We start from the raw sequence: 20000 nt of genomic DNA, 5'->3' as shown, positions 1-20000 counted from the left end.
ACACACAGAGACACACACACACACACCACACACACAGATACACAACCAACACACACACACACACACACACACACACACCACACACACACACAGATACACACACACACAGATATATACACACACAGATATATACACACACAGATATATACACACACACAGAGACACAGACACACACACACACACCACACACACACACAGATACACACACACACAGATATATACACACACAGATATATACACACACAGATATATACACACACACAGAGACACAGACACACACACACAAACGTTCCAGCATGGACACAAACTGGGAGCGTTTGACACCGTTAACGAGGTGTTTAAAACGGCGAGCGTTCATTATGTCACCGCCACAATGGCCACCAGACACGTTACAGGTGTCAGTGAAAGAGACGAAGAGGAGCGTGTCATCAGTATATAGACAATCACCACGCTCCACAGTCATCATCATCATCATCATCATCATCATCATCATCATCAGAGAGGAAGGTCACTCAATCCTTCTTTTAAACAGTGGTAGTGGTGACTGTTGTTACAGCTGAAGAGGCATGGGACCAGTATGTGTTTTAAGATGGTCAGGGAGGGTGGAGGGGAGAGGTGGGAGGGGGGAAGAGGTGGGGGAGGTGGGGAAGGGGCGGGGCCCGTCCGTCCAGCTGGAACAGATTTCCTCGAGTCCGAACAATACAAGCTGTGTTTCAGTGTGGAGGGCACGGCATGTTCATATAGGTGGTACAGTTTGTACAAGTCATATATACGTGTGTGTGTGTGTGTGTGTGTGTGTGTGTGTGTGTGTGTGTGTGTGTGTTATCATTTACTAGCTCCAGTGTCGTCTGGCTTAAAGGGTGTGAGGTCTGGTTTTAAAGGTGCTGACTGGGAAATCAGGAGGTTTCAGGGGGGAGCAGAAAAGAAACTGCAGCAAGAAAAAGTTTAGACTGAGTCCACTTTTGGAGAAACTCCCCGTCTCGCGTCACGGTGGCCGATTATGTGCCGCGATCAGCGCGTGCTGGATCAGCAGGGCTCTAAAGTGCGACCAAAATTTGTAAAGGGTGCGACTAAGATTTTTCCTAGGTCGCACCGGTGCACCTAACGTCCTCGCATCCGCTGCCTCTCCACTAACGGAGCGATGTCGTTTCTATCGATATGTTTAATGTTGCGTTACATGACCCATTCCTTCTGGAAAGCCGTGCCTGTGTTTGGATCCGCGCGCCCCATTCACTCACACACCGGCCGGCTCACCTGCAACCATACCTGTCCAGTATCACGTTTTGGCCGGGAAAGTCCCGTATTTCACCCTTCTTTCCCGCCGTCCTCCCGTATTAGTATTTTCCCGTAAATCTCCCGTATTTTAACCTGCGTTATTAAAAAGTAATAATACCCCGGGCCCGAGCGGAGTAAAAAAAAAAAAACATTCCCAATCTGAGCTCTGTAACCAGCCTCGCGATAACTGCCACCTGCAGTAGCCTACTACAGGCACTGTAGGTGGCAGTTGTCGCCAGTTTTGTATGAGGTCAGATATGATGAGAAACGGATGATGGACGCGCCCGACAGAGACGGTGCGCTGCCAAAACTTATGAAGGCTTTACTATGTATTCCCCATAGCAATGCAAGTTGAGAAAGGGTGTTTAGCATGGTACGAAAGATTGTTACAGAGAATAGGATGACGTTAGACAACAGAACTGTTTGCGCTCTACTCTCATGTAAACCACTCTGTAAACCACTCTGGCCCCGCCCACTAATACACCCCTTCCAAAACAATCTTAAATAATGCAAAGTTTGCAACAAATTTGTACAATAACTCACTAAAAGAGTAAAGAAAATTTATGTGAAATGAAAAGAAAAACTGTAAAAGAAAAGCAATATGAAATGAAAAGAAGGTGTGGAATGAAAATAAAATGTAAAGACAAGCAATGTTATGAATTGTAAATGTTTTCAGCATTCTGCATCAAGTGGTGATTTTAGCTTTCTTGTACACCTGTCTTAAAATGTAAGGGATACTGGAGCTTGGTTGGGGGGGTGGGACTGCTCGAGGTGGGCACCGGAAAAATGTCCCTTATTTTCAAATCCAAAACTTGACAGGTATGCCTGCAACATGAGAGACACAGCGTCGCCGGTCCACATTTGTCACCAGTTTTAATTGTTATTAACCGAGCTGTATATGGTTAAGTATGAGAGGAAGCCTGTATTGGTACCAGTGTTTCCGCTGGTAGCCTAACTCTCTGTTAGTGCGGCCGCCACGGCGAAAAACACAGAAGAAGTTATTGAATGGAACTACGGTAACTTCAGTTGGTTGAGTAATAGCGTGTGAGACGGAGCCTGCTGGACCTGGGCGAGAGATGTGACCCATGGCCAAATTATCATAGTTCATAAAAATGCAGCGCAGTGAAGATACAGACATTTCATCGCCTACACAAGACGGTGTAACGCCGCTGACCCGCATCCGACCCTTGCTGGACCCGTTCATAATGAGTCAGCCGTCACTCTGTGAGTAGCTTCAGTCCATCTACTCCCCCTCTCTCCCTATATGAGCTACTGGGCTATCTGGTGTTATTGAAAACAAAGTGAAGGAGCTTTCTCAGAGATATATTATATATTTTTTAAATATATCCCAGGCTATTTATTTCAGATAATGTTCATGTGTTGCAGCTCTATATTTTCAAATTGGGAAGGAAACCCTGTCTTTGCATTTTATTTCAATCACATCTGTTTTAATAAAAGAGCTTGTGAAAAGTGGCTTTGACTTAAAACTGAACATGTAGCCCACTTTGTAAAAAATATAAATTAGAGATATATATATATATTGTGTATCGCCATACAGAGATATGATTTTTAGTCCTGGACTAGTGGAAGATCTGATAAGAATCAGTGTGGAGGGGCCCAGCTTGGAGGATTTTGGTGCTAGGGAGTGTGGCGAGCTGGTTTAGCCGAGGCCAAACGGGAAGAAGGCCAAATGACAGGTGTTGGCCATCTGAGGGGCGTTAGACAGCAAGGGGGACCCGCTATAAGACTTTGAGTACAGTATAATGTGCTTCAAATAAAAAAGAATGTACCAACTCCTTATTCTTGTTTAAAATAATTGACATAATAAATATATATATATATATATATATATATATATATATATATATACACATATGTATGTATACATATATACACATATGTATGTATACATATATACACATATGTATGTATACATACATATACATATGTATGTATACATACATATGTATGTGTATGTTTATATACACATACATATATATATATATATACACACATACGATATACATACATAGGTATATGTATATATATATACACATACATACATACATACATACATACATACATACACATATATATATATGTATATATATACATACATATACATATGTATGTATGTATGTATGTATGTATGTATGTATGTGTGTGTGTGTGTGTGTGTGTGTGTGTGTGTGTGTGTGTGTGTGTATGTATGTGTGTATGTTATACACAGAAATATATATATATATGAATGTATATGGAGTGTGATAAAAAGGTGACCTTGAAATTGAGGCGTTAATGGCGACGCGAGGAAAAATTTGACACAGGATGTCAAACAGAAGGGCTGTTTCAGTGACTCCGCACGACGCTGCGGAGAATTACCAGATTGCTTTTTTTCTGGTCTGAACAGGATAACCAGAGAGGAAATATGACTCACACAGGTATTACGCACACAGACACACACACACACACAAGTAACACACACACACAGGGAATACACACACACACACTCACACAGATAATACGCACACAGACACACACACACACAAGTAACACACACACACAGGGAATACACACACACACACTCACACAGATAATACGCACACAGACACACACACACACACACACACACACAGGTAATACACACACAGACAGGTAACACACACACACCCACAGGGGATACACACACACCCACAGGGGATACACACACACACACAGACACACACACACACACACACACAGGTAAATCACTCACACACACTCACACAGACACACACACACACACACCAGGTAATACGCACACAGACAGGTAACACACACACACACCCACAGGGGATACACACACAGACACACACACACACACACACACACACACACAGGTAATACGCACACAGACACACACGCACATGCAAACAGACACACACACACACTCACACAGACACACACACAGACACACACACACACACAGGTAATACGCACACAGACGCACATGCACACAGACACACACACACACACACACACACAGGTTATACACACACACACACACACAGGCCTTTTATGCACACACACACACACACACACACACACACACACACACACACACAGGTTATGCACACACACACACACACACACACAGCCCAGAAAGTGACGCCTTTTCGTCAGTAATGCCGAAGGCCGCTGACACGAGTCCCATAAGAGATGTTCCCCTCACATTGTTCTGTTATAGAGACGATCTTCCTCTCTGTGTGTGTGTGTGTGTGTGTGTGTGTGTGTGTGTGTGTGTGTGTGTGTGTGTGTGTGATGAATAACTGAGTCATATTTCCTCTCTGGTTATCCTGCGTCTGTTTCTGCTTTGACTCCGTGGAAACCTTATTTTATTACAGTCGTGTTGTTCTGACTTTTGGGCTTCGCCGTCAACATGTTGTGATGCCTTCAGGGCCGGGTTAGAATAATCGATTCTCCAATTAAAAAGGAGAAAACACAAGACTTTCACCCAGGAAACAGGTGTTCATGTCCTGAAGAAGTTAAGGAGAAAACACAATACTTTCACCCAGGAAACAGGTGTTCATGTCCTGGAAGAAGTTAAGGAGAAAACACAATACTTTCACCCAGGAAACAGGTGTTCATGTCCTGCAGAAGTTAAGGAGAAAACACAATACTTTCACCCAGGAAACAGGTGTTCATGTCCTGGAAGAAGTTAAGGAGAAAACAAAAGACTTTCACCCAGGAAACAGGTGTTCATGTCCTGGAAGAAGTTAAGGAGGAAACACAAGACTTTCACCCAGGAAACAGGTGTTCATGTCCTGGAAGAACTTAAGGAGGAAACGCAAGACTTTCACCCAGGAAACAGGTGTTCATGTCCTGGAAGAAGTTAAGGAGAAAACACAAGACTTTCACCCAGGAAACAGGTGTTCATGTCCTGGAAGAAGTTAAGGAGAAAACACAAGACTTTCACCCAGGAAACAGGTGTTCATGTCCTGCAGAAGTTAAAGGAGAAAACAAAAGACTTTCACCCAGGAAACAGGTGTTCATGTCCTGAAGAAGTTAAGGAGAAAACACAATACTTTCACCCAGGAAACAGGTGTTCATGTCCTGGAAGAAGTTAAGGAGAAAACACAATACTTTCACCCAGGAAACAGGTGTTCATGTCCTGCAGAAGTTAAGGAGAAAACAAAAGACTTTCACCCAGGAAACAGGTGTTCATGTCCTGCAAGAAGTTAAGGAGAAAACAAAAGACTTTCACCCAGGAAAAAGGTGTTCATGTCCTGGAAGAAGTTAAGGAGAAAACAAAAGACTTTCACCCAGGAAACAGGTGTTCATGTCCTGGAAGAACTTAAGGAGGAAACACAAGACTTTCACCCAGGAAACAGGTGTTCATGTCCTGGAAGAACTTAAGGAGGAAACGCAAGACTTTCACCCAGGAAACAGGTGTTCATGTCCTGGAAGAAGTTAAGGAGAAAACACAAGACTTTCACCCAGGAAACAGGTGTTCATGTCCTGGAAGAAGTTAAGGAGAAAAAGAAACTTTCACCCAGGAAACAGGTGTTCATGTCCTGGAAGAAGTTAAGGAGAAAACACAAGACTTTCACCCAGGAAACAGGTGTTCATGTCCTGAGAAGGGTTAAGGAGAAAACACAATACTTTCACCCAGGAAACAGGTGTTCATGTCCTGGAAGAAGTTAAGGAGAAAACACAAGACTTTCACCCAGGAAACAGGTGTTCATGTCCTGGAAGAAGTTAAGGAGAAAACACAAGACTTTCACCCAGGAAACAGGTGTTCATGTCCTGGAAGAAGTTAAGGAGAAAACACAAGACTTTCACCCAGGAAACAGGTGTTCATGTCCTGGAAGAAGTTAAGGAGAAAACACAATACTTTCACCCAGGAAACAGATGTTCATGTCCTGGAAGAAGTTAAGGAGAAAACAAAAGACTTTCACCCAGGAAACAGGTGTTCATGTCCTGGAAGATGTTAAGGAGAAAACACAAGACTTTCACCCAGGAAACAGGTGTTCATGTCCTGGAAGAAGTTAAGGAGAAAACAAAAGACTTTCACCCAGGAAACAGGTGTTCATGTCCTGGAAGAAGTTAAGGAGAAAACACAAGACTTTCACCCAGGAAACAGGTGTTCATGTCCTGGAAGAAGTTAAGGGGAAAACACAAGACTTTCACCCAGGAAACAGGTGTTCATGTCCTGGAAGAAGTTAAGGGGAAAACACAAGACTTTCACCCAGGAAACTGGTTTTCATGTCTGGAAGAAGTTAAGGAGAAAACACAAGACTTTCACCCAGGAAACATGTGTTCATGTCCTGGAAGAAGTTAAGGAGAAAACATAAGACTTTCACCCAGGAAACAGGTGTTCATGTCCTGGAAGAAGTTAAGGAGAAAACACAATACTTTCACCCAGGAAACAGGTGTTCATGTCCAGGAAGAAGTTAAGGGGAAAACACAAGACTTTCACCCAGGAAACAGGTTTTCATGTCTGGAAGAAGTTAAGGAGAAAACACAAGACTTTCACCCAGGAAACATGTGTTCATGTCCTGGAAGAAGTTAAGGAGAAAACATAAGACTTTCACCCAGGAAACAGGTGTTCATGTCCTGAAGAAGTTAAGGAGAAAACACAATACTTTCACCCAGGAAACAGGTGTTCATGTCCTGGAAGAAGTTAAGGAGAAAACATAAGACTTTCACCCAGGAAACAGGTGTTCATGTCCTGGAAGAAGTTAAGGAGAAAACACAAGACTTTCACCCAGGAAACAGGTGTTCATGTCCTGGAAGAAGTTAAGGGGAAAACACAAGACTTTCACCCAGGAAACAGGTGTTCATGTCCTGCAGAAGTTAAGGAGGAAACACAAGACTTTCACCCAGGAAACAGGTGTTCATGTCCTGCAGAAGTTAAGGAGGAAACACAAGACTTTCACCCAGGAAACAGGTGTTCATGTCCTGAAGAAGTTAAGGAGAAAACACAAGACTTTCACCCAGGAAACAGGTGTTCATGTCCTGGAAGAAGTTAAGGAGAAAACAAAAGACTTTCACCCAGGAAACAGGTGTTTATGTCCTGAAGACGTTAAGGAGAAAACACAAGACTTTCACCCAGGAAACATGTGTTCATGTCCTGCAGAAGTTAAGGAGAAAACACAAGACTTTCACCCAGGAAACAGGTATGTTTAATGTGGAACAAGAACGGGACGTGAGCCCCGGTCTCATGGGGCAAAGTCTCCCCCCCCCCCCAACCTTACGAGTTGGTCCCAAATCCAAATCAGAAACACAAGTTTCTAATCTTAACTATTCATTTTGGTGTCTAAACGTTCACTTTTAGTCGGAAAAACCCTAACTCTCTGAAAGGACCAAGGTCACTTCACACAGACACACACAGACACACACACAGACACACACACACACACACACTTCACGGTGCTCTGTACCCGAATCACAGTGACCTCTCCTGGGGTAAAGTCGACTACCAACTGGTCCTAATAGTTCCAATAACCAGAGAAGTGACTGAGAGTAAACTGTGTCAGTTGAGATGACTCAGCAGATATATTTATTTATATTTGTGTTCAGTGGGTCAGAGAAAGAGAAGTTCGTTCAGTTATTCTGCTGCTGTCACTGGTTTCATACGACACAGAAACGAAACACAGAAACTGGGAAAAGAGAAATCAATGTTTTAACCTTTTAAACTCATTCAATGTGCGTTTACTTCTGTCGTTATTTCTTTTTTTTATGATGTTGCACACAGAAACACACACACACACACGCATGCACACAAAAACACACGCACGCATACCGAAACACACACACACGCACAAAGAAACACACACACACACACACACACAAAGAAACACACACACACAAAAACACAACACTCAGAAACACATACACAGAAACACACACACACACTCAGAAACACACACACACACACACACACACACAGAAACACACGCGCACACAGAAACACACACACACACACACACACTCAGAAACACATACACACACAGAAACACACACACACACAGAAACACACAGACGCACTCAGAAACACACACACACACACACACACACACACACACACACACACACACACACACACAAAAAACACACAAGAAACACACACACACACAGACACACAAAAAAACACACACACACACAGAAACACACAAACACACACGCAGCACGCAGAAACACACACACACACTCAGAAACACATACACACACAGAAACACACACACAGAAACACACAGACGCACTCAGAAACACACACACACACACAGAAACGCATACAGAAACACACACACACACAGAAACACACACACAGAAACACACACACACACACAGAAACACACAGACGCACTCAGAAACTCACACACACACACACAGAAACACACACACAGAAACACACACACACAGAGAAACGCATACAGAAACACACACACACAGAAACACACACACACACAGAAACACACACACACAGAAACACACACACTCAGAAACACACACACACACACACACACTTCTCTCTCTCGTGTGACTTGTCTCTGCCCAGTCCTCTCTGTGTTATGAGTCTAATGAAATGGGTGTTTAGCGTTAGAGCGACAGACCTTCTTCCTGCCTTCTGGTGATGTTTATGCACACATTAAGTAATCTGTGTTTGCAGTAACTGTGTTTATTAATAGAAATGAAAACACGGGTAACAAGGTAACATATAATAACATAACGGACATCGTGCAGTCAGACCTTCTGCGTTGCTTTCAGGTATTCATTCTCCTGCAGATCAAACCTTAAAGCGTAACTCTCACCAAAATGCATCCTAGGGTCTTTTTGTGAATGTACGTGAGTCAAACTTTAGTTTAAAAGCATATTTTAGGACCGAATCGCCACTTTTAAGATTCGCCGTATTCTCGTTTTTGGGTCAAATGGCCTGTTTTGACTGAAAATATGGCCGCGGCTGCGGTGAGTTGCTCAGAAACTTTCTTTTTAGTAAATCTGGGTACACAAACAATGTTATCAATGCTTGTGTTAAGGTGTAGAGGTCCTGGTGATACTTGAAGCAAAGTTTCATGTTGTGTCGAGCCTTCTTAGTATTTCGAAAATAGCTATTTTGAGACTAGCATGTCCTCTGAAAGTAGGCTAAAGTTCATCACTTCTAGCTACATATAGATAGTTCAGATATGCCCTAAATACAAGTTATAGAATGATCAGATAAAATAGGATGACAATACACCTCATATTGCCCCTAGATCTCCCATTCAAAAGGCCATTTGACCCAAAAACGAGAATACTGTGAATAATAATCCTAAAGTAATCCTAAATATGCTTTTAAACTAAAGTTTGACTCGCGTACATTCACAAAAAGACCCTAGGATGCATTTTGGCGAGAGTTACGCTTTAAGGTTGTCGCTGGCAAGGCGGTGTAGGCTGCTGTCAGTTCACCGTGGCTCTCCAGCTCGCAGTCTGCATGATGTCATGACAGCCTGTGACATCATGCGCTGACATCACAGCGCTGAGTGTGAGTCAGAGGGGATCCTCCCTGCAGACGCTGACAGGTTCACATCCACGCCCTGAGCTTCATCGAGACCGTGGGAATAAACCACAATGTTAATTTACACGATCAAGTTTAGTTTTGACAAATGAAGCCGTTTCATATTGAGAGAAGGGTTCAGGGTGTTTACCGTGAATGTTTGTAGCGAGCAGTGTTGTTGTACTCGAGACAGATACTTTACAGATAGAGTAGGTCTAGACCACACTCTATAACTTACAACAGTTTCCCACGAGCAAGCATTTGGGTCAACAGTGGCGAGGAGAGGAAGAACTTCCTTTTAGGCAGAAACGTTGGTCAGACCCGGACTCTTGGTGGGCGGCATCTATCGCTGTAGTTTAGACACAGAGACACTGATACAGATATACATATATACAGATATACAGATATAAATAAATACAGATATACAAATATACAGATATACATATATAAAGAGATACAGATATACATATATACAGATATACAGATATACATGTATACAGATATACATATATACATGTATACAGATATACATATATACATATATACAGATATACATATATACATATATACAGATATACATATATACAGATATACAGATATACAGATATACATATATACATGTATACATATATACAGATATACATATATACATATATACATATATACATATATACAGATATACATATATACAGATATACATATATACATGTATACATATATACAGATATACATATATACATGTATACATATATACAGATATACATATATACATATATACAGATATACATATATACATGTATACAGATATACATATATACAGATATACATGTATACAGATATACATATATACATATATACAGATATACATGTATACAGATATACATGTATACAGATATACATGTATACAGATATACAGATATACAGATATACATGTATACAGATATACAGATATACAGATATACATGTATACAGATATACAGATATACATGTATACAGATATACAGATATACATATATACAGATATACAGATATACATGTATACAGATATACAGATATACAGATATACAGATATACAGATATACAGATATACATATATACAGATATACATGTATACAGATATACATGTATACAGATATACAGATATACATGTATACAGATATACATGTATACAGATATACATGTATACAGATATACAGATATACAGATATACAGATATACATGTATACAGATATACAGATATACATGTATACAGATATACATATATACATGTATACATATATACATGTATACATATATACATGTATACAGATATACATGTATACAGATATACATATATACATGTATACAGATATACAGATATAAAGATATACATGTATACAGATATACATATATACAGATATACATGTATACAGATATACAGATATACATGTATACAGATATACATGTATACAGATATACAGATATACATGTATACAGTTATAGAGAAATATGATTCATAATTATAGAAGTTGGAATGATGAACCGTGGCAGTTAATAGTAACAATAAAGATAGCAGAACTATGACTAGAAATAATAGTTAGCACGTTCAGAGGCCGCAACAGGTCAATGTGGGATGTAGCGGGGCATAGCAGGGCTTAGTAGGGTGTAGCAGGGCTTAGTAGGGTGTAGCAGGTGTAGCAGCTTAGTAGGGTGTAGCAGGGTGTAGCAGCGTAGTAGGGTGTACGCGGTGTAGCAGGGCTTAGTAGGGGTAGCAGGGCTTAGTAGGGTGTAGCAGGGCTTAGTAGGGGCGTTAGCAGTGTAGCGGGGGCTTAGTAGGCGTGCTTAGTAGTGTGTAGCAGGGCTTAGTAGAGGCGTAGCAGGGCTTAGTAGGGTGTAGCAGGGCTTAGTAGGGCGTAGCACGGTGTAGCAGGGCTTAGTAGGGCGTAGCAGGGCTTAGTAGGACGTAAAGTGGACTCTGTATTTTATTTCAAGACCGTGGGAGACCACAACTGCAGGGATATGACTAAATTGTCTGTGTATTACTGTAATTGGATGGACAACTTCCTTCTTCAAATACATAATAACTTGACTAATTTTTTATTTGAAATGTGTCTGGCACTGGTCTGGTCTTGGTCTTGTCTCGGTCTCAACCCCTCAGTCTCGGTCTTGTCACCGGTCTCGATACCCTCTTGTCTTGGGGGTGACTTGGTCTCGGTGTAGGTGGTCTTGACTACAACCCTGGTAACGAGGTCCGCTAAATAATCTCTTCCTGCTTTAACAAACAGAATTGGTCCAAAGCTGCAGGGGCGGCTGTGTTTATATATGTTTTATTTATTTATTACAGACGTTTCCCTGAATATAAATGAGCTGAAGCCTCCCAGGAGTGGAGGAGGAACTGATCAGTGATTCTGTGGGAACCTCCGTGTCTCTAATGGTCTCCCCGAAGGCCGCTTTGATGTTCGAATCAAACGCACCCGCGTCCAGAGCGCCGATGTTTCCCTCTGGGACCCGATGAACAGCTGTTAATGCTAATCAGTCGGAATAAAGAGATTCATTGTGGAGTCTCTGAACTTTAAGGTCTTTTAAACACACACACACACACACACACACACACACAGTACACACAGCGCACACACACACACAGCGCACACACACACACAGCGCACACACAGTGCACACAAACACACACACACACACACAGACAGACACAGACACAAACACACACAGACAGACACACAGACACACACACACACAGACATAAAAAGAGACAAAACGTTTTTAAAAAAGACTCGAAAAGGCAATAAAAAGGTTGAAAACATGTCGAACGAAGCGACTAAAACGTGTGTTTGTCCCTTCCAGTCCGGGACGTCCTGCAGCTGCTGAAGAAACGAGACATAGCCGCAAAGAAAAGCAACAAAACGCAAAAAAAAATAAACAACAAAACGCAAAAAAAAATAAACAACAAAACGACAAAAACGTTAACTAAAAGCAACACAAAGGTCAGAAAAAGTGATTAAAACCGGAAACCAGAAAAGGATTTAGTGCCACAATAACTTGAACTTCTGTGGAATTTGCTTCTGTGAAACATTAACAGAGAAACAAACATTAAATATGAAATAAACAATACGGAGACAAATATATACAGACTGTCTTCCCCCGTCTCCCTCCAGTCCTGGAGATCCTGCAGCTGGTGAAGAAGCGAGACCTCCTATTGGCCGACAGCCACATCCTGGAGCTGGAGCAGGAGTGCAGCGAGTCGTCCGAGCCCGAGGACGCCGCTAGCCCGGGCGTGAAGGACGGCGGGCGCCGGAAGGCGAAGGACGTGGAGCTGCTCTACGAGGAGCTGCAGAAGGAGCTGTGGGCCGTCGTCAGGGAGTCGCTACGCTCGCCAACGGCTGGACCCAACCTCGGACTCGTGGTGCAGGTACGTAACGTAAAAGTCCTGATTATTTACATGGAGTCTGGTGGAGTTTGGTGATGGTGATTTCGGGGCTGTTTCATGTTAAACTAAAAGGATCTTACTCTTTAACTAAAAGGTCTATCTCTGTAGGGATCCTTTCACACACACACACACACACACACACACACACACACACACCACGGGCACGCATCATGAAACCCAAACCCACCAGACTCCATGTATATAATTAGTGGACAGTGAATAGTAGTAATTGTAACGGTGTGTGTGTGTGTGTGTGTGTGTGTGTGTGTGTGTGTGTGTGTGTGTGTGTGTGTGTGTGTGTGTGTGTGTGTGCAGGTCCTGCAGCAGGAGGAGCAGGTAGATAAAGACTGGGCCCAGAGTGCGGCTGCGGCCCCCGGGGCCGAGGCCTCGCGTCTGAAGCAGAGGTGGAGGGGAGGCGGTGGAGGAGCCGCCGGCGGCTCTCTCCCTCAGAAGGCCGGGATTCACCGCTGGAGAGCTGGACCGATACCTGGACCGTCTCCGGCCCCAGCGTGGTGGACGACCTGGGGCGCCGCCAAGAGGAGGAGCGTGGTGTCCATCTACCCCGAAGACTTCCAGCCCTTCCAGGTGAGACGCAGTGACGGGACACACGGAAACACCTGGAAGGATCTCCTCTTACTGGAGACCTAGTAAATACACAGCAGTTTAGGCAGTAATGGGACCCAAAATTGCAGTAGGAGTTAGATTTTTAAGTGGCATGTGGCAGCCGGAAGTGGCATGTTTTTCACCATAAGACGTAAAAAATATAACTTATAACGTTAAAATATAACTTTCAACGTAACATTTCGTTCTTTCTAAAGCCACGTGGCGTGTTATCGCGAGGCTATGTGACACACGGGTTGCGTTCAGGAAAACAAGAATAAACTAAAAAATATCAATTGCGGGACACAAAGTCACACGCGGGACTCGATCCCCGCTCTCCTGGGTGTAAGTCCTGTGTTTTACCTCCATTATTTGGCCAGCTGTGGCTCAGTGTTAGAGAGGTCGCCTGCCAATCGGAGGGTTGGTGGTTCGATCCCTGCAGTTCCATGCCGAAGTGTCCTCTGGCAAGACAACTTAAATACCCTGAGCCCAGGTGGCTCCAATCTACTAACGACCCTCCTCTGCCTGCAGGAGGAACCACCCCTGCACTGCAGAGGTGGGGTCGTAACAGTAGCTTTCCACACAGTATGTGGTCCTGAATCAGACCCAGGTCTGATTTATTTATTTTTTTGTCATTGTGGCCGCAGTGTGAACAACCAAGGCGGATTTGATGCGACTTTTACGTCAATCTACGTCGACATTTGTCACAGTTATGCTCTAGCGGAAGTCAGCCCGAGACACAGACGGTCACGTTAAAAACTTGCGAGGCCTACAACATGGAGAACAGTGATGGAGCAAGTCTGTGGAGGGAGGGAGGGGGTTGGACCTCATTAGTGTCTGGGGGATACTTCAAATCAATCAGAACTAGAAGGATCATACCGTAACCGTAATCCGTTAGCAAAAATAGCAAACGAAATGGATGAACGGGGACAAAACTGGTCCTGTGTGTTGTTGATGAATTTGTAACTTGCGTCGGTAGACACAGACCACAAGGACTGTGATTGGTAACTGGTCCTGTATGTTGATGGGGTGTTGGTGTTTCAAGGACTGTGATTGGTCACTTTTTTTTTACTGGTCCTGTGTGTTTGATGGTCTGTGTTTCAAGGACTGTGATTGGTCAACTGGTCCTGTGTGTTGATGGTCTGTCGTTTTCAAGGACTGCGATTGGTCAACTGGTCCTGTGTGTTGATGGTCGGGACTGTGGATTGGTCAGACTGGTCCTGTGTTGTTGATAGTGTTTCCAGCAGCCTACTGTGGGGAGTAGCAACATGCTAGTTCACTGACATCAGCTTTGCAAATAAACTCCGACATATTTAGGTTACAATGACGGGGTTATCCGTTTATGAAGTGTCTATATGTCAGTAACGTTTTGAAATTAGCACCGCCATTAAGACGTTGTGTGATATTCTGGTATTATTTGGGTTTTAGAAGCATTCTTTGAACATGTATACAAGCGCCATTCAGAATATGCGTCTCAATCTGGTTTTACTGCAGTTTCGACCTCTTGCCTGTTTACAGTTTGCGTCAGCTCTGCGCAAGTTGCTGGGTTTACTGTACACAAAACCAACCAGCCCGCCAGTTTGCGGGGCTGCAGACCGGATAAGAAGGAGAAACACAGCTACTTTTACACACTATCAAGACGCTGGTGTCTCAAACCACCTATACTTGCACACTTCAAACTGTTTTAAGTATAGAGTGTAGATAACACAAAGATTAGATTAGATTAAACTTTATTGTCACTGTGCAGAATACAAGTACAAATACAACGAAATGCAGTTTGCGTCCAACCAGAAGTGCAAAAAGAGCAGAAAAGTGCAATGTCATATACCAAAGTATGAACAGGACAAGAAATCTAGTGCGTGTAGGACAGTAGTGTACAGTTAGTTTACGAAGAAGGTGGTTTGGAGTGATATCACTTAAATATAATATGTGTGCAGTGTATTACCAGTTATAAGAGCTGACTAAATATGGCTATGTAATATGAACAATGTATTAAAGTGCTCATATAAAAAAACACCATATATTTGTTGTACTGCACATTGCTGCAGCTCTTTCTCCTTTGTGTTGAGGTCTCTGTTTTAGCTACAGAGTGAGACATCTCACTGCTGTTCCATCTTTGTTGGGAGTCGCACATGCTCAGTAGCTAGGTAAGACTACATGCTCAGTAGCTAGGTAAGACTACATGCTCAGTAGCTAGGTAAGACTACATGCTCAGTAGCTAGGTAAGGATCACATGAGCTAGCTAACTGTTTCTCCAACTTCGGCTTGTACAAGGCAGGATTAGCCGGGAGACTTCTTCTAAACGAGTATTAGCAGAATATATTATATATAAGTTGTCCTTCAGTGTAAAAGAGCCAATAAAATAAATAAAATGTATTATTAGTATAACATTAAATATATGACAGAAAACATACACAACACAAACAGAAAAGCATATATAATAAGTTTCCTTTAACACTTAAGGTCTAAATGCTCACCTGAAGACTTACTTTAACCTTTGACCTTTGACGTTTTGCCAGGGAATGCAGAGCTACCACCAGGGCGTTGCAGGTGGTAAGTTTGGGCGAGGTTGCTTGCTAGGCGACTGGAGCGAAGTGGGAGGGTGCTAGCGCAGAATAGGCACCGACAACCAGCTGGAGATTACTGACATCTACTCACTGCTGGACTGGCTGCACAACATATACAACAGGTACACAATGTACAACACACACCTGCACAACATATACAACAGGTACACACTGCAGGACACACAACTGGCAACAAAACACACCTTGTTACACAACATATACAACAGGTACACACTGCACAACACACACCTGGCTACACAACATATACAACATCATGATTCTGTATTGTTTCTTAATTTTCAAAACCTGTCATCGATTTAATTTGTGTGTGTGTGTATGTGTGTGTGTGTGTGTTTCTGTGTGTATGTCTGTGTGTCTCTGTCTCTGTGTGTGTGTGTGTGTGTCTGTGTGTCTGTCTGTCTGTGTGTGTGTGTGTGTTGTGTGTGTGTGTTTAGGGACGTTCTGGGGACCGTGTGCATCACGAGTCCCTTCAGCCGAGATCGTCTGTGTCCTCTGCTGCCATTAGAGACTGTAGGCCGACTGGAGCTGGACTGTCTCAACTCTGTCAGGGTGAGTTATATATAGTTATATGTATAGTTATATATAAGTATGAAGTATTATAGTAGTTAAGTAGTATATCGGTATGCTGGTCATACGTCTGCAAATTATGACACACACAGAAAATCTGCAAACTTTTCCTAAAATCCTGTCCTGCAAAATCCAGAGAAAGACTCCCCAATCCTGTCTCACTCCCTTTATGTTCCCTTGTGTGTGTATAAAGTTATCAGACTCTGTTGGACAGCCGTGTCACGGTAGGCTTGCATGCCAAAGAGAAACCCTGTCTGGAGGATAACCAGCCAGTTGATATATTGTGTGCGTTTTGTTAGTCGGTCAAATCACTGAGGGTTGCCTCAAATTTAGGCTACACTATACATGTTTTACCTGCTGGTCTAAGGTAACATGTGGTTGTAGGTGGGTAAGTAAATTGTTGTAATATTACCTGCTGGTTAGGTAACATGCATTACCTGCTGGTCTAGGTAACATGTATACCTGGTTAGGTAACATGCATTACCTGCTGTCAGGTAACTATTACCTGCGGTTAGTTACATGCAACTGGGTTTATCTGTGTGTACTGTAGTTACTCTTTACTGTTGCCTAGGCCCGTTCCCGGCTTCCCGTCTTTGCTCCTGGCCTTCTCACACTCAACCCTTTCTTCTCTCCCTCTGTTGTTTTTCTGTGCTCTATTATTCCGTCCCTATCCGTTTAAAAGTGTCGATAGGGTACTGCCCCGAAGATTGTCCCTCTGTGTTTGCGGCCCGCCCATGTTTGCCGGGAATTAGGGGCTGTTTACCTCTCTGCTAAGTGACACGACAGCTTTACATTTAGAAGACTTTGGGGTTCATCATTATAGAGACCACACCTGCGAACAACTCACGTTGTTTAAGAACATCGTTGATCAGACTAGGCTTTCTTAGGGGCTTGCTTAAGAACATATCAGGATATCTATACTTAGGAAGATATTGGTGAATGAGGCCCATTGATGCGCTTTAGCGTTTCCTCGGCGTGTTGCTGTTGTGAGGGGCGGTGCTGGATCTCTTCAGCGATTCGCAGCCTGTTGTTGCTCCTTTATCCGTTAAAGCCTTTGTTGGTTTGTGTGTTGGTTATAACATCAGAGGTGCGTTTGTTTTGCAAACTAAAGTGACAGAGCTGAGCCAGGTCCTGGGCGAGGAGGAGAAGAGATGGATGGAAGCCTGCACATCGAGGGTATCGGATCTGCGGAGACCCTTACTAACACTGTTACTGGACTATGTCTACGAAGGCTTTATGTCTTTAGAGTTTAGTTTAGCAAGCATGTACAACCTTCTGGCTTCTTAGCCTGTTTGGGGTTGGATGGGAGGGCCTCCCATTGGTTGTTGACAATGTTCAGGTGATCTAACTTCACCACCAATTATTAAAATTTAGGTTAATCTCAAACCGTCAGGCAGAAGAAAGAAAATAGACTGACTTAAAGAGGCTCGGGACTGAGTTTATGTCTCCACCTTACACCAAACTATGTTGTTAAGCTCCTGCAGTGTTTGGTGTTTAAACTAAGCCCCCCACCTTCCAGGCCAATGGTTATGTTTAGGGTTAGAGTTAGCCTGCCTGGGAGCTTGTGGGCTACACCATCGAGCAGCTCCTGCAGTCTCTGTATTCTTATATTCTGCTAGTCAAAAAAAACCATAATTTCTGTGTGTGTTGTTTGTTGTTCCAGGCTGCAGGTGGATCTTGGCGTTAGGCACTCCATCAACAGGAGTTTGAGCTCCAAAGTGGCTCAGTGCAACCTCAACGACTGACAGCTTCCGGGAGTGCACGGAATGCATGGCGTACACACCACGACATATAACACATCCCCAACACGTTACACATACACACACACACACACACACACACACACACACACACACACACACACACACGCCACTTTGTGCACCGTCCAGAAATCAACACTCCGGCGTATGCGTGTAAATTTTTCGTTCAGCACAGTTCAAATCTCAGAGGGCTATCCATGGCAGGTAAACAAGATAGTTCTGTTCACACACACACACACACACACACACACACACACACACACACACACACACACATTTACACACACACACATTTGACACGCACGATGAAACGCTGCAGCTCACCCATGCCCGTAGCTTTCTGTTTAACGAAGGTCAGGTAATGATCAGAGTTATGACGTTTGTGTTTGTAACTGTGTAGTTTTCAGCGTAAGGTTGAGATGTTTCATGAGGCGATGCAGAGCGTGTTCAGGGACAACGGGGCGGATACGTATCCAAAACCATCGCCCTGGTTAGCTGCCCTCCCTTCGTGCCAACAAACATAAAAGGCTGTTGTCATGTCCTTTACAGGAGGACAAGGACAGGTTCACAAACTTCTCTTTTGCAAAGAATATCCTGTTCAACTGTTTAGATTACCAGTTTCAGTCCTCCAAACCCGTCACGAGGATATCTGTCGTTTATTCCTCTAGTAATGCACCCGTTTTAAACCACGTAGTTGGGTCACACTATAACCCGGGGGGGTGGGATCGTCCCCAAAGAAACATTTTGATCATCAAACATTTCATTTCCTGCAACATTTCACAGAAAAGAGAGGAGAAAAGAGATGTTGCGGCGCTACAAGGTTAACCCTTGTGTTGTCTTCCGTAGACCTTTTAGCAACTTTTAGTTTTCTGGGTCAACATTTAAAGTTAAAACTTACAGACACTTTTCTCACTCCTGTCCTGAAGTTCTTTGTCGATTTTTTCAGCGTTTTTTTGTGCTTTTGTTGTTTTCTTACCATAAAACTTTTTTTAAAACTATTTTTTTTAAGTCAGAGAAAGCAGCGAAAACACGCCGCAAACTCATCTTAACCAGTAACTTTACCAGAGACCTACAGTCACTCTGAGGTCTAACGCATCATGTTGTCAGGCGCTCTTTCAGGCTTCTGTTTCCTGTTTGTCGCGCGCCGCTAAAAATGGAGCCGTGCGAGACTCTGCTGCATGTCATTTTTCCTATCACTCTCCACGATCGTACCAACCATTTTTTTTCATGTTTTTGTAGACTGTGGTCTTCACCTGTTACAAACAATACAGCCATAG

General features: G+C 43.1%; 1 protein-coding gene across 1 annotated transcript in view; it reads left to right on the top strand.

The window, feature by feature from the left end:
- The window catches only part of LOC120544909, a 50378-nt gene extending 36522 nt beyond the window's left edge, over positions 1 to 13856 (top strand). Inside the window, exons 4-5 of the mRNA XM_039778784.1 lie at positions 12937 to 13190; positions 13524 to 13856. Of these exons, the coding sequence (XP_039634718.1) occupies positions 12937 to 13190; positions 13524 to 13856 (587 nt within the window). The remainder of the gene's footprint in view (positions 1 to 12936; positions 13191 to 13523) is intronic.
- Positions 13857 to 20000: the final 6144 nt, after the last annotated feature.

Source organism: Perca fluviatilis, chromosome 2 (genome assembly GCF_010015445.1).
Source record: "Perca fluviatilis chromosome 2, GENO_Pfluv_1.0, whole genome shotgun sequence".
Classification (NCBI taxonomy): Eukaryota; Metazoa; Chordata; class Actinopteri; order Perciformes; family Percidae; genus Perca; species Perca fluviatilis.
The sequence above is the reverse complement of the archived record's forward strand: the minus strand, read 5'-3'. Positions and strand labels throughout refer to the sequence as shown.